At 43.2% G+C, this 13,590-nt stretch overlaps 1 protein-coding gene across 1 annotated transcript in view; it reads right to left on the reverse strand.

Annotated features, from left to right (window-relative positions):
• Window positions 1–1,085: 1,085 nt before the first annotated feature.
• LOC137357183 (transcription factor COE2) overlaps window positions 1,086–13,590 on the reverse strand; it is a 254,898-nt gene continuing 242,393 nt past the window's right edge. The window contains exon 16 of the mRNA XM_068023313.1: window positions 1,086–1,136. Coding sequence (XP_067879414.1) covers window positions 1,105–1,136 — 32 coding nt within the window. The 3' untranslated portion in view covers window positions 1,086–1,104. The remainder of the gene's footprint in view (window positions 1,137–13,590) is intronic.

Consider the following 13,590-nt stretch of genomic DNA (forward strand, 5'->3'; position numbering starts at 1 on the left):
TATTTACACATTAATGTGTAAATATAGACAGTGAGTATCAGCAATCTGCTCAAGCATTAAAGGCATGACAGGGCAAGGCTTTACCCAACCTCCACACATACCAGATGCACCACATACATGCACAACACATATAGACCACACACACTGCGCTCAACACATGCACCGCACATAAAACGTTTACCACATGCACAGTAGACATACACACAACACATGCACTGCACACAAGTCTCACACAAATATACAACACACGCATACACACCTCATGCACATAAAACACACACTCTGATAACACTCACACACATGCATGCACTTTGTGGCAGGACATATTGGATAGGGAGCAGGAGCCTATGTCCCCCCCTCCCTAGCCTAGAGATGCTGAAGCCAATCGTAGAATCGTTACGGAATCCTGACTACGATCAGCTCACTCAATCCACACAAGGAACTCAACCTGGGGCCTTCCTGTGATCTGTATGATTCCATATCGCACTGAGGTGCTTAAAACCATTCAACGTACGGGGGAGCTCAGTCATTTCTGAATCTCTGCCCAGATATGGTGACAATAAAGGATACCGTCTCTTTAAATTACTGTAAAATTTCTTAAATCGTTAACTTCTAATTTTACCACACACATCGAGCAATGTATTGACACTTTATTAAGCTGCATTTTAGAAAAAAATCTTCTATCTGTTTTTTACTTCAATATCTGGTTTATAAGCCAGCTCTCTTATCCAAAGGTTTAATTTTTCTAACACAAAAGAACTGCCACATTAAATGGTTATACAAAATAGAAAATGGTATTTTATTTTCAAGATTTCTTCCTCTTCCCCCCATCTCCACCCCCCCCCCCCCCCCCACCAACCCCCATCACCTTTTCCGTCACTTCCATAAATTTGAGGAGATTCCTGGAGTACAGATGAAACTGAGTTTTCCACAACACTGTGGGGAATTCACTCAGTCCATTTGACGAAGAAAGTCAGCTTTGTTCCTGGCTTCCAAGGGAAGGCCTGCTAATATTTTTGACAGCTGTAGATTCTGGTGATGGTGTTTTTGTAGTGGATGAACTTTGCTCCCTGGAATGCGATATAGTGACAGGAGAAAACAGTCTCACATTGGAGGAACTACGAGTCCAGTCATGGCTGGAAAAGACAGAGGAAAAATATAAACAAATGCACACATGTACTTGATATGTCCGATCCAGAAAGATGCAGAACACTGAGATAACATGGTCAGGTCAGAGCTAGCCAATGTTAATATATTTCTAAAATAAACTTTTCAGCTTTTTTTATTTTGGTCATGGTTTTCGTTCTCTCTTCCTGTCCTGATGGCACAAACTCTCACTGGAGCATATTTCCAGAGGCACCCGCAGTCTTTCAGTACTTGACCAAAGGGGCCATATGTGAGCCAAGACAGCAAGTGTCGGCAGGATATTTATCATGGCCAAGGCCATTGCTGTCCTCATCTAGCGCCTTGACAACTTGATCTTTTCAACATAATGACCAGAACTGGGCTGAGCTTCATCTTTCCTGGCCAACAGTCTGCTCTTTGTGATTTTTATAAATGACTTAGATGAGGAAGTGGAAGGCTGGGTTAGCAAGTTTGCCGATGACACGAAGGTTGCTGGAGTTGTGGATTGTGTGGAAGGCTGTTGCAGGTTGCCACGGGACATTGACAGGATGCAGAGCTGGGCTGAGAAGTGGCAGATGGAGTTCAACCTGGAAAAGTGTGAAGTGATTCATTTTGGAAGGTCGAATTTGAATGCGGAATACAGGCTTAAAGACAGGATTCTTGGTAGTGTGGAGGAACAGAGGGATCTTGGGGTCCATGTCCATAGATCGCTCAAAGTTGCCACCCAAGTTGATAGGGTTGTTAAGAAGGCGTCTGGTGTGTTGGCTTTCATTGACTGGGGGATTGAGTTTAAGAGCCGCGAGGTTATGCTGCAGCTCTATAAGGCCCTGGTTCGACCACACTTGGAATATTGTGTTCAGTTCTGGTCGCCTCATTATAGGAAGGATGTAGAAGCTTTAGAGAGGGTGCAGAGGAGATTTATCAGGATGCTGCCTGGACTGGAGGGCATGTCCTACGAAGAAAGATTGAGGGAGCTTGGGCTTTTCTCATTGGAGTGAAGAAGGATGAGAGGTGACTTGATAGAGGGGTACAAGATGATGAGAGGCATAGATAGAGTGGATAGTCAGAGACTTTTTCCCAGGGTGGAAAAGGCTATCACCAGGGGGCATAATTTTAAGGTGATTGGAGGAAAGTTTCAGGGAGATGTCAGAGGTAGGTTCTTTACACAGAGAGTGGTGGGTGCGTGGAATGCGCTGCCAGCGGTGGTAGTAGAAGCAGATACATTTGGGGCATTTAAGCGACTCTTGGATAGGTACATGGATGATAGTAGAATGAAGGGTAGGTAGTTAGTTTGATCTTAGAGTAGGTTAAAGGTTCGGCACAACATCATGGGCCGAAGGGCCTGTACTGTGCTGTACTGTTCTATGTTCTCTGTTAAGTTCAGTTAACGCATCTCAAATGCAATCTGTTAACTGAGCGGAGTGCTGCATTCAAAGCTTGGTACTTGGTCTGTATGGGTCAGTGCAGTACAGTACTGACTTGACCTCTGAGGCCACATACAAAACTTTTCCTTTTACTTCAAGTTTTAAATGATGGTGTTCATTTGAAGCTGTTCTTTGATTCATTCTTGAATGCTCAGTAGGGTTTTGTCAGTTGCACGGAAGGGATGTTGAAGTAGCCCATTTGCCCTTTCCTGCCTCAATTTAGCTTCTGGCTTGCTCCATGATTCCCTTCCACAAGCAGCAGAAGAAAGCCAGTCGGCTCAACAAACATTTCTGTTAGATCAACCCCTCCTGACTTCTCACACATCCCTCAATCTCTTCCTTTTCCAGAAACGGATCTAATTGTCTCTTGAATCTGCTTCTACTTCAGTGGCCTTCGCCAAAACTTTATTACCCTTGAGAGTGAAAAGTTAATCCTGACTTCCCGCCAAACATTTTTAACTTGTGCAGTCAAATCCTTTGCTACAATTTGCATGGATCAGCTTTGTCAATTCTCATCATGGTTTGGTATGTTTCAAATCTCCTCTTTCCTCGAGAACACAAGCCCAATTTCCTTAATGTTACCCCAGGACTTAAATTTCTCATATTCCAGAATGATCTGAGTTGCTTGCCTTTGTCCCTGCTCAAGCCTAATAATCTCCTTCTTATGAGGTAACAGAAACTGTACACTGCACTCCAGCTGGGCTTCGACCAGCATGTCAGAATACAGCCTTTTAAAATCTGTCCTATGTCTCTTTGCTAGTGCAGCCTCGGCACCTTATCTGTTGGTTGCGGTACATCCTACCATGGTAAATTCAGGTGTTGACGACGCACGGCAAGCACCACATTGTGCAGTAAGGAGCTAAGCATTCATTCCTTGACCTACTTTGTCTGATACCTCATTTATATTAAAGTAATGCAACTTTCTAATAACTGCTCGTGTGCCATTGTTTGAGATGTTGCCAAACCTGAGCCACAATATAAACTGGGCAAAGTCAGCACAGCAGAAACTGGTTGATATTCCAGAATATAAATGGGACATAGCACTACAGAATTGAATATGTCAAAGGGGATTCATGCTGATAATTATAAATATACTATTGCAAACCTCAAACATTTAGACACACACCAATAATTTTTTAAATAATGTTCTCCGCAACGTGTTTATCTCATACTAGTTTTGACGTCAATGTAAAATTGGTGCAGGAAGATGTTTTTGTTCCTCCTATCAACCCCTCAGGTATTAAGTGCACTTAAACATGAATAGGCCCTCTGAGCCAGGGGAAACCTAACCTTTTTTTGTTTAAGTTTCTGGCCTGCCTGCGTATCAGCACACACAAAGTGAGGTTCACAGTCAGTCCCTGGGCAGTCATCTTTTGGTTGGAATCTGACTGGAATCTCTAATCTCCCAGCACACCACACAGACAACCTGAGGTGTGACCCAGGGACTGTCTCCATTCTTACGTGACTTGTCTGACCTTCTCATTATTGGAAGTGAGATGGTTTTCATCAGAGGGATAACTGTTTAGAATCCGTAGTTTAGAAAGAATGACAGTAGAAGGAATGCTTAACTTCAGGCATTTATTTTTACTTCAAAGGCCTGCAAAATATTTTCCAAATTGGACTCAATTCCATTAAATTAATTCTAGATAAATTAGTCTTTCCATCTTTCCAGTTTGATTGGAGGGGGTGGGATGGAACCAGGAATGATTCAATTGGGATTTTTAGATGTGTATCTTAAATTCAGTGACCAACAGTGGCAATGATTCTGGTGATCCATACTGTTGACAGCAGGATTGCTGCACATCATACCTGACGTAACTGAAGTGGGGCTATGTGTGACCTGAGACCTGGGAGGAAGCATGGACAACCTGATAAAACATTTAGTTTTTTTTAAAAATTGAGAAGCATAGGTGAAGAGCCAAGGCCACAGTGGCGGCTACCAACAAGGTGGGCAAGAGCAGAAGGGGGCATGAAGTAGGCAACGTTAAAGGTGACACCAAGCTTGGGTTGTAAAAGACCATAGCGTGTAGGAAGAATGGAAAACTGAGGGAGGTTAAATACAATCCCACAATCTTTTGGTCCTGTGAAGGAATGACCTAGAGAAGGAATGGGGAGGTGGTGGCATAGTGGTAATGTTACTAGACTAGTCACCCAGAGACCCAGGCTAATGCTCTGGGGACATGGGTTCGAATCCCACCATGGCAGATGGTGAAATTTGAATTCAATTAATAAATCTGGAATTATAAAGCTAGTCTAATGGTGACCATGAAACCATTGTCGATTGTTGTAAAAACCCATTTAGGGAAGGAAATCTGCAGTCCTTACCTGGTCTGGCCGACATGTGATTCTAGACCCACAGCAATGTGGTTGACTCTTAAATGCCCTCTGAAGTGACCTAGCAAGCCACTCAGTTCAAGGGCAATTAGGGATAGACAATAAATGCTGACCGAGCCAGCAACGCCCATATCCCAAGACAAATAAAAAAAATGGTGCAATGCCTTGTCATTTAATCAGAGTGAGTGAGGATCCAGAGCAGGTGAACGTTAGCATAATAATTATATTACTGGACGAACAATCCAGAGGACTGGGCTAATGATCTGGAGACATCAGTTCAAATCCCACCATAGCAGCTGGGAAATCTGAATTCAAGTAATTCAATAGAATCTGGAATAAAAAGCTGGCATCATTCATGGTGACTATCAAACTACTGAATTGTCACAAAAAACCTATCTGATTCACTAACGTCTTCCAGAAAGTTTGCTGTCCTTACCCAGTCTGGTCGCTATGTGGTTTCAAAACTCACAGCAATGTGGTTGACTCTTAACAGCCCTCTGAAATGGCCTAGCAAGCCACTCAGTTGCATTCAAGAAGATGGATCACCACCACCTTCTGAAGGGCAATTATGGATGGGCAATAAATGCTGACCTTGTGACACCCACATCCTGAGAATGAATGAGAAAAAAGATGCAGAGAGGAGGAAGAAGATGTAAGTAAGCTGGAGGATAGAAGAGAAAGAGATGTTGAAGAAAAATCACCTATCAGATGACAAGATTTTCTTCGTATGCTGTCTCGAAGTGGAACATTGCACAGAACAACACATTCACAGAAGAAAGCTGCTCAAATGGTTTCTCAAGCAACTTCAGACAGTTCAAAATCAGCTATTTCCAGCCTGCTGCATGAATGAGGACTAATAGGGCTGAAATACATGAGAAAAGCAGATGGTTATCATGTACTGTTGGGCTGAAGGGCCTTCTCTGTTCAAACCTATTTTGTGATTAGAATTCCCACCACATGAAGTATTCATTCATCTTTCCTCTGCACCACTGGGTAGGTAGGCATCTGCAGTTTCCTTACTGCCTTATTTTTGGCAGCTTAAGTATTCAGGTTCAATGTGGAAGTCGAATCCTCTTGTTTTTGAACTGGAATTTGCTAAGCTTCCAAATGGCCCATTGAACCAAGTGCGGTAATACTGAGCCACACACACACGCTCAATTACCAGCCGACGCTGTGTTTGTTGACCTCAGCAAGCCAGTAGTTGGGCTGTGACAATTAATTGGTCTCAGTGCCACAGGTTAGACAGGAAGAGAAATTAGCCGGGGTTCCTGTTCCTGCTCACTAGCCAGCAACACTTGCTGGAAAGCATGTGTGTTCTTGGACATCAGATAGGTCAATTGGATTTAGTTCTGATACTCGCCATGCTTGAACTCACTCGTCTTGGCTCACACTTGAAGAACAGGTTAGAAATTGGATGGACTCTGCTGCCCGTGTGCTAAGTTGCACCAAATTTCCTTCACCCATCACCCCTATGCTCACTGACGAACACTGGCTCCCACCTTGATTTTAAAATTCTCATCCTTGTTTTCAAATCCTTCCATGGTCTCACCCCTTCCTATCTCTGTAATCTCCCCTCCAAACCTCCAAGATATCTGCACTCCTCCAATTTTGCCCTCTGGCACATCTCCTGATTTTAATCGCTCCACCATGGGCAGACATGGCTTCAGCTGCCCAGGTCCTTAGGTCTGGAATTATCTCCCTGAACTTTTCTGCCTCTCTGTCTCTCATTCCCCCTTTAAGATTTTCCTTAAAACCTACCTCTTTGACCAAGCTTTTGGTCACTTGTCCTGATATATCCTTAGGTGGTTCGGTGTCAAATATTGTTTGATAATTGATCCTGTGAAGTGCCTTGAGATGTTCTTTGTTAAAGGCACTGTTCAAATGTTAAGTTGTTGTTGCTGCAGCTCCACACCAGTCAGCATTTTCAAGAAAGATGGGGAGAAAACTGGAAGTTGTTGGCGGGGAGGGGGTGCGGTGGGGAGGTGAACTGCCTCACATTTCCCATTGACAGTGCATTTGTGCCAAAAGTAAATTTTCAAATTTTTTGCAGGTTATCCAAGAATAAAAATCAGAGCTGTGGGTTCGAGAAAGGGTGAGTTAAAAAGCTGAGATTCAAGTGCAAAATAAACTGTTAAATGCATTCCATTTAATGAAGCATTCAGTGATGAGTGGACCACAGACGAGACTCCCCAGGGGAGTCCTCTTTGCTGAAAGCAAGGCTGGAGCAGGTAATATGATGCTGGTCTGCCTGTCTCTCACAACTCAAGATCCCTGCTCACTCAGACGCTTTGAGGATACATCAAGAAACCACAGATTTCCCTGTGCCTTGTTTTGATTTTGGCTCAGCCATGATTTATAAAAAAAAAACCTTTGGCCATATTTGTGTCTTTGTTAGAATAACCTATCAGGTTTGAAAGTTGTTTTCGAAGCTTCAGTGACACAAAATCCAGTCGTATTTGGAGATACATTAAAATACCTTTCTTTGGATAAGCAACCAAGAAAAGGTTCCATTGTTAATTTCCCTCTCCCCAGCCCAGGGGCAATGAAGCAACTGTTAGTACCCACCCCCCCCCACCTCCACTGCCACCCCAGGTCGCTGACTCAGCACAGACTGAAGATTGAAATTGGCACATTCTTGGCCGGTCTGGCTCATTTCCAACATCACCACGCGATAAAGCAGAGCTCAACGCTCCAGTAAATAATGTGACAGTCATGAGGTCACAGCAGACTTCCGATGTCTCGAGTCGCTCCCCTTTTCATCTTGCTCTTTGCAATTTTCTCACTGTTTGCATGTTGTGGGATTCTGGCTGTAATACAGTCTTGGGATCAGATATCGTCATTAACAAGTCTCCCTCTCAGTCTGTGATGTCTTCCTGAAGCCTGAGAGAACTGTTGGTGACTTTTTTTAGACTTGCTTGAGCTCTACTCTCACAGAAGCAACTTCTCGTGCTCTCTCTTCCCCCACGCCACCTCTCCTGCAGCCCAGCTCTGGCAAGAATGCAGAGGTGGTGAACTCTGAATTGAGGGCTAAAGACACACAAAGTTGTAGGTCTGCTGGGATGAGGGGGAGCCTGCCTGCAAAAGTTCCATGTGGTGGGGGCGTGCTATTATAACTGGAGAAGAGTGGCCTGAAAAAACTCATGGTCATGCAGATCTCTAGTTTGGATATTGCTGTCATATCTGGGACACTCTTTTAACACCTCTCACAGTCCTAGTTTCAATACAAGAGAGCTTGTTGCCTGATCGGTGATCTATTTCTAAATGAAGTCTCCAACCACATTCTCTGTCTCTGTCAGTCTTTCCTAACTCTGCCAATGAATATGATTAGTTTCTTGTTCTTAATTTCCCATACAGTATCCTACACGGGTAAGGAGGGGGAGGAATTTCTGAAATGTATTCAGGAGAACTCCTTTGACCAGTATGTTCTCGGTCCAATTAGGAAGGAGGCATTGCTGGATCTGGTGCTGGGGATTGAGGTCGGCCAAGGGGACCAAGTGTCTGTGGGGTAACACTTGGGAAAGAGTGATCATCATATCATAGGGTTTAGACTAGTAATGGAGAAGAACAAGGAAAAATCTGAAACCTAAATTGGAAGAGGGCTAACTTCATTGGGATGAGAAGGGATCTAGACTGGGGAAAATGGAACCAAAGACTGACAGAAAAAATTGTACACAACAATGGGTGATCTTTAAGGAGAAGATGCTTGAGGTGCAGGTTAGGTACGTTCCAACAAGGCCAGAAGGTAGGGTTCCTTGGATGACGATGATGATAGAGAAAATAATGAAACATAAACAGTGGACGTTGCGTGTCAGGCGAGTTCTTCAAGGGAAAATCAGGTCAACTACAATAAGTTGAGAGGGGAAATGAAGAGGAAATTAAGACTGGATAAGAGAGAATGAGAATAGAATGAATAGCAGTCAACATAAAAGGGAACTCAAAAATCTTCTACCGGCAGATAAATAGTAGGCAGGTACTAAGAGGCAGGGTGGGGCCAATGAGGGACAAAGAGGCTGATATATGCTTAGAGGCTCAAGGCAAGGCAAGAATACTTAATGAGTACTTTGTATCAGTGTTTCCTAAGGAAAAGGATGCTGACAGAATATTGGTAAAATTGGAGATGGTAGAGATAGTGCATGGGGTGAAAATTGTGCTTAGTGGATAAGTCGCCCGATTTGGATGGCTTGCATCCAAGGTTGCTACAGGAAGTGGGGGTGGAGATGGCAGAAGGACTTACCGAAATCTGCCTGCCTTTCCTAGATATGGTGGAGGTGCCAGAACATTGGAGAGCGGCAAATGTGACACCCTTATTCAAGAAAGGATGTAAAGACAATCCAAGTAACTGCAGGCCAGTTAGTTTAATATCAGTCAATGGTGGGTAAGGTTCAGAAACAATAATAGGTGACAAAATCAACAGGCACTTGGAGAGATTGGAACTAATTAAGGATAGCCAGCATGGATTTGTGAAAGGCAGATCGTGCTTGACTAATCGAAGTGACAGAGTAAGTTAATGAAGGGAATGCAATGGATGTTATCCATTTAGATTTTAAGAAATCATTTGACAAAGTACTATATAAAAGGCTGGTTACAAAACTGAGGCTCACAGAATAGGAGGGTCAGTGTCAGCTTGGATAAAAATTGGCTTCAGGACAGAAAACAGCGGGTCGTGGCAAATGGTTATTTTTCCAGACTGGAGGATGGTAGACAGTGGTGTTCCACAATGGGTCAGTGCTAGGGCCACTGCTTTTTTGATATATTTAAAGGACTTGGATATTGGAACATTTCAAAATTTGCCGATGATGCCAAACTTGGAGGAGTGGCAAACAGTGAAGATGTTACAAATTGACTGCAACAGGACATAGATAGGCTAGCTGAATGGGCAGACAAGTGGCATATGGAATTTAATACAGAAAAGTGAAAGGTAATGCATTTTGGCAGAAGGGATGGGAAAGGTCATATGGACTTAATGGCACAGTTCTAAAGAGTGTACAGGGAACAGAGGGACCTGGGGGGTGCATGCGTATAGATCTTTGAAGGTGGCAGGACATATTGAGAGACTTGTGAGCAAAGCATGGGCTTCATAAATAGAAGTATTGAGTACAAAAGCAGGGAAGTTATGCCAAAAGTTCTGGTTAGGCCACAACCAAAGTACTGCGTCGAGTTCTGGTAACCACACTTTAGAAAGGATGTGAGGGTCCTTGAGAGTGTGCAGAGGAGATTTACCAGAATGGTTCCAGGGATGGGGGATTTTAGCTGCAAGGTTAGGTTGGAAAAGCTGCATTTGTTCTCCTTGGAGCAAAGGAGATTGCAGGGAGATTTGATAGAGGTGTTCAAGATGATGACAGGTTTAGATATGGTAGACAAAGAAAAACTGTTCACATTAACTTGGTACAAGGACTAGGTTGAAGGTTTTAGGTAAGGGATTCAGGGGAGATGTGAGGAAGAACTTTTTTACGTAGCAAGTAGCAATGACCTAGAACTCCCTCCCTATGAGGATGGTGGAGGCAGAGACAATCAGTAATTTGAAAAGGAATGTGAACTCTGCCTCTGTCTCCACAGATGCTGCCTGACCTGCTGAGTATTTCCAGCACTTCCTGTTTTTATTTCAGATTTCCAGCATCTACAGTATTTTGCTTTGAATTTCAAAAGGAAATTGGATGGACACTTGAAGGAAATAAACTTGCAGGGCTATGGGGATAGAGCAGGGGAATGGGACTCACTGGATTGCTCCATGGAGAACTGGCAGGGACTCGATGGGCCAAATAGCCTCCTTTTCTGCCTTAAATGATTCTATGAACTTATGCCCTCCGACAATATTCATCATATCTTCAACTTGTTCTTTTCCTGATCTTCAGTCTCCCCTGGACTTTTACAATCTACAGTTTTCTAAAACTCAAGCTTAATGTCATCTTAATCACTACTTCCTTGACTTTCACACTCCTTGTGACACTTGACTCCGATAACATAGCACAGCTGTGGGGATTTGGGTGAGGCCTTGTCTGCACTATATTTTGGTGAGTTGGCACTGTGCCGATGCAGGAGGAGGTGGGGAAAATTGTTGGCTCCTCCACAGATTCAAGCAATCCTGCTCCTCGTGGCTCATTTAGAAAACTGTTTCTGCAGTGGCCAATAAGTGCTGATTAGACTGCTCCGCGCCCATTGATCTCTTTAAATGATCTTGGAGTCCTACAACTGATCCCTCTTTAATAATTAAAATAAGGCGCCCGCAGATTTGGGAGTTGGCAGGGAGGGAGCTGCCTCCGCTTTTACCCGGTGCACTCAAAAATTAAGTCGCCCGGGCCTCCAGCGGCCAATGGGGACAAGATTTTTGGTATTCATTTGTCCCTCGCCTACTGCCCTGTTTTGCAGAGTGGGTAATGCAGTAAACAGATGAAAACTGCCCTTTTTTTCACTCTTTGTTACACCGCTTGTAGACAGAAATCCTGAGAGCTTGTCAGAAAACTGTAGCAGTCTGTCGGGGGAGAAGGGATCAGAGGTCCTATCCGTTAAACAAAGTAATTGTGCTGAAATGGCTGTGCCCAATTCAGCTGCATTTTCCCTGATTTTGAACTTGCTTTTCTTTTTTTAAGAAGTGTTTCAAACCAAATTATTTTTAATTTCTCAGATGAGTTAGGCAGAAATTCTGCATTCTTCCATTCCTTACACCTATTCCTTACATTCCTTACATCTATTCTCTTCCACTTGGCATTCTCTGATGACTGTAGTCTGGACAGGAAGTCTCAGAGCAACACTTCAAATTACAGCACTGGCAACAGAGAACATTATTTCTTTATTTATTTTTCTCTAGGTGTATTCTGACACCAAAACCTGGACATATAGCAGGCTGACTCCTGGTGGATTATGAGAGAGAGCAAGGTATTAGATTTTTAAAAAAGAATATTATTCCATAATGACTTTTGTTTATTTTTAATAATCAATTTTATCTTTTAAGTCAACAGTTCTCAAAATTAATAATACAGCTGGCTTTCACTGTAAAATACGCAAAGATCGATAGGCCTGGTTTTTGCCTACCTGAAAACTCATAAAAGTCACAAAAGCAAAGAGTGAATGCTATCCGTATCATTAGTTAGGTGCAGTTAGAATATTAAAGAAAGAACTCGGAGATATATAGAACCTTTCGTATCCTCAACATCCCGAAACACTATGCAGCCAACAAATTACTTTTGAAGTGCAGTTACTGTGGTTTTGTAGGTAAAGACAGCAACCAATTTGTGAACAGCAAGATCCCACTGAAAGTAATAAAATACACATCCAGTTAATCTGTTTTTGGTGGTACTTGTTGAGGGATAAGAACATAACAAACAGGAGCACGAGTAGGTCATATGGCCCCTTGAGCCATTCACTAAAGATTATGGAAGATCAACTCCACTTTCCCACCCTATCTCCATATTCCTTAATTCCCTTCGTGTCCAAAAATCTAGTAAACTTCACTGAAGACTCAAGGAGGACTCCCTATTCCTCTTTGAATTGATTTTTTACATCTGTCTGAATAAGAAGATAGGGCCTTGATGATACATCTCATTCAATAGATAGCAGTTCCGACAGTGCAGCACTCCCTTAGTACTGCACGGAAGTGCCATACTGGATTATATGCGCATTTCTTGAAGTGGGGATCAAACTCACGGCCTTCTGATGCAGTGGCAAGATTTCCAGTGCCCACTTTCAAGCACCTTATTTTCGGCAAGATGTTAAGTTCAAGATTCACTAAGGTGATACAGAGATGAGAGGTTTCAGATATGAGCAGAAGTTTCAGAAAGTTCATCAGCAAAAGAACAGAGGAAGAGGTTAGCAGAATTGGCTTTTTTGCACAGAATGCCCAACTAGAAATAGTGGGGAAACATCATAATAGCTTTGCAAAGGTAAATATTTGAAAACAAAATTTAAAACCATACAGGGAAAGGGCAGGGGAGTAGGACTAAGTGGAGAGCTCTTTCAGAGAGTTGGCACAGGCATGATGGGCCAAATGGCCTACTCCAAGCATGTTGCCTGTTCTTCCTGCTCTGATTAAATTTATGGAACTGTTTCATGGAGATCATTATCTGTTAAAAGAAGGTCCCTATCAGATTAATACTGAACAAAGAATTCTGAAAGTATTTGCACTGTGAGGCAGAGGGTCTGATACATTTTTGGATAAATGGAAATTCATCTGTAAATTGAAACATTAGCGTTGTGTTCCTGGACATTGTTTTTTAGTTTAGTTTACAGATACAGCACTGAAACAGGCCCTTCGGCCCACCGAGTCTGTGCCGACCATCAACCACCCGTTTACACTAATCCTACACTAATTCCATATTCATATCACATCCCCACCTGTCCCTATATTTCCCTACCACCTACCTATACTAGGGGCAATTTCTAATGGCCAATTTACCTATCAACCTGCAAGTCTTTTGGCATGTGGGAGGAAACCGGAGCACCCGGAGGAAACCCACGCAGACACAGGGAGAACTTGCAAACTCCACACAGGCAGTACCCGGAATTGAACCCGGGTCGCTGGAGCTGTGAGGCTACGGTGCTAACCACTGCGCCACTGTGCCATGTTACCGTTATGTGCTAGTTACGAAATAACACACAACAAGAATGATAACAATCAGCCAGGACACCCTTCCGAACAGCACTGTGAGTGTACCTACACCCAAGGACTGTAGCGATTCAAGAAGGCGGCTCATCAACACCTTCTCAAGGGCAA

This window comes from Heterodontus francisci, chromosome 47, assembly GCF_036365525.1.
Source record: "Heterodontus francisci isolate sHetFra1 chromosome 47, sHetFra1.hap1, whole genome shotgun sequence".
NCBI lineage: Eukaryota > Metazoa > Chordata > Chondrichthyes > Heterodontiformes > Heterodontidae > Heterodontus > Heterodontus francisci.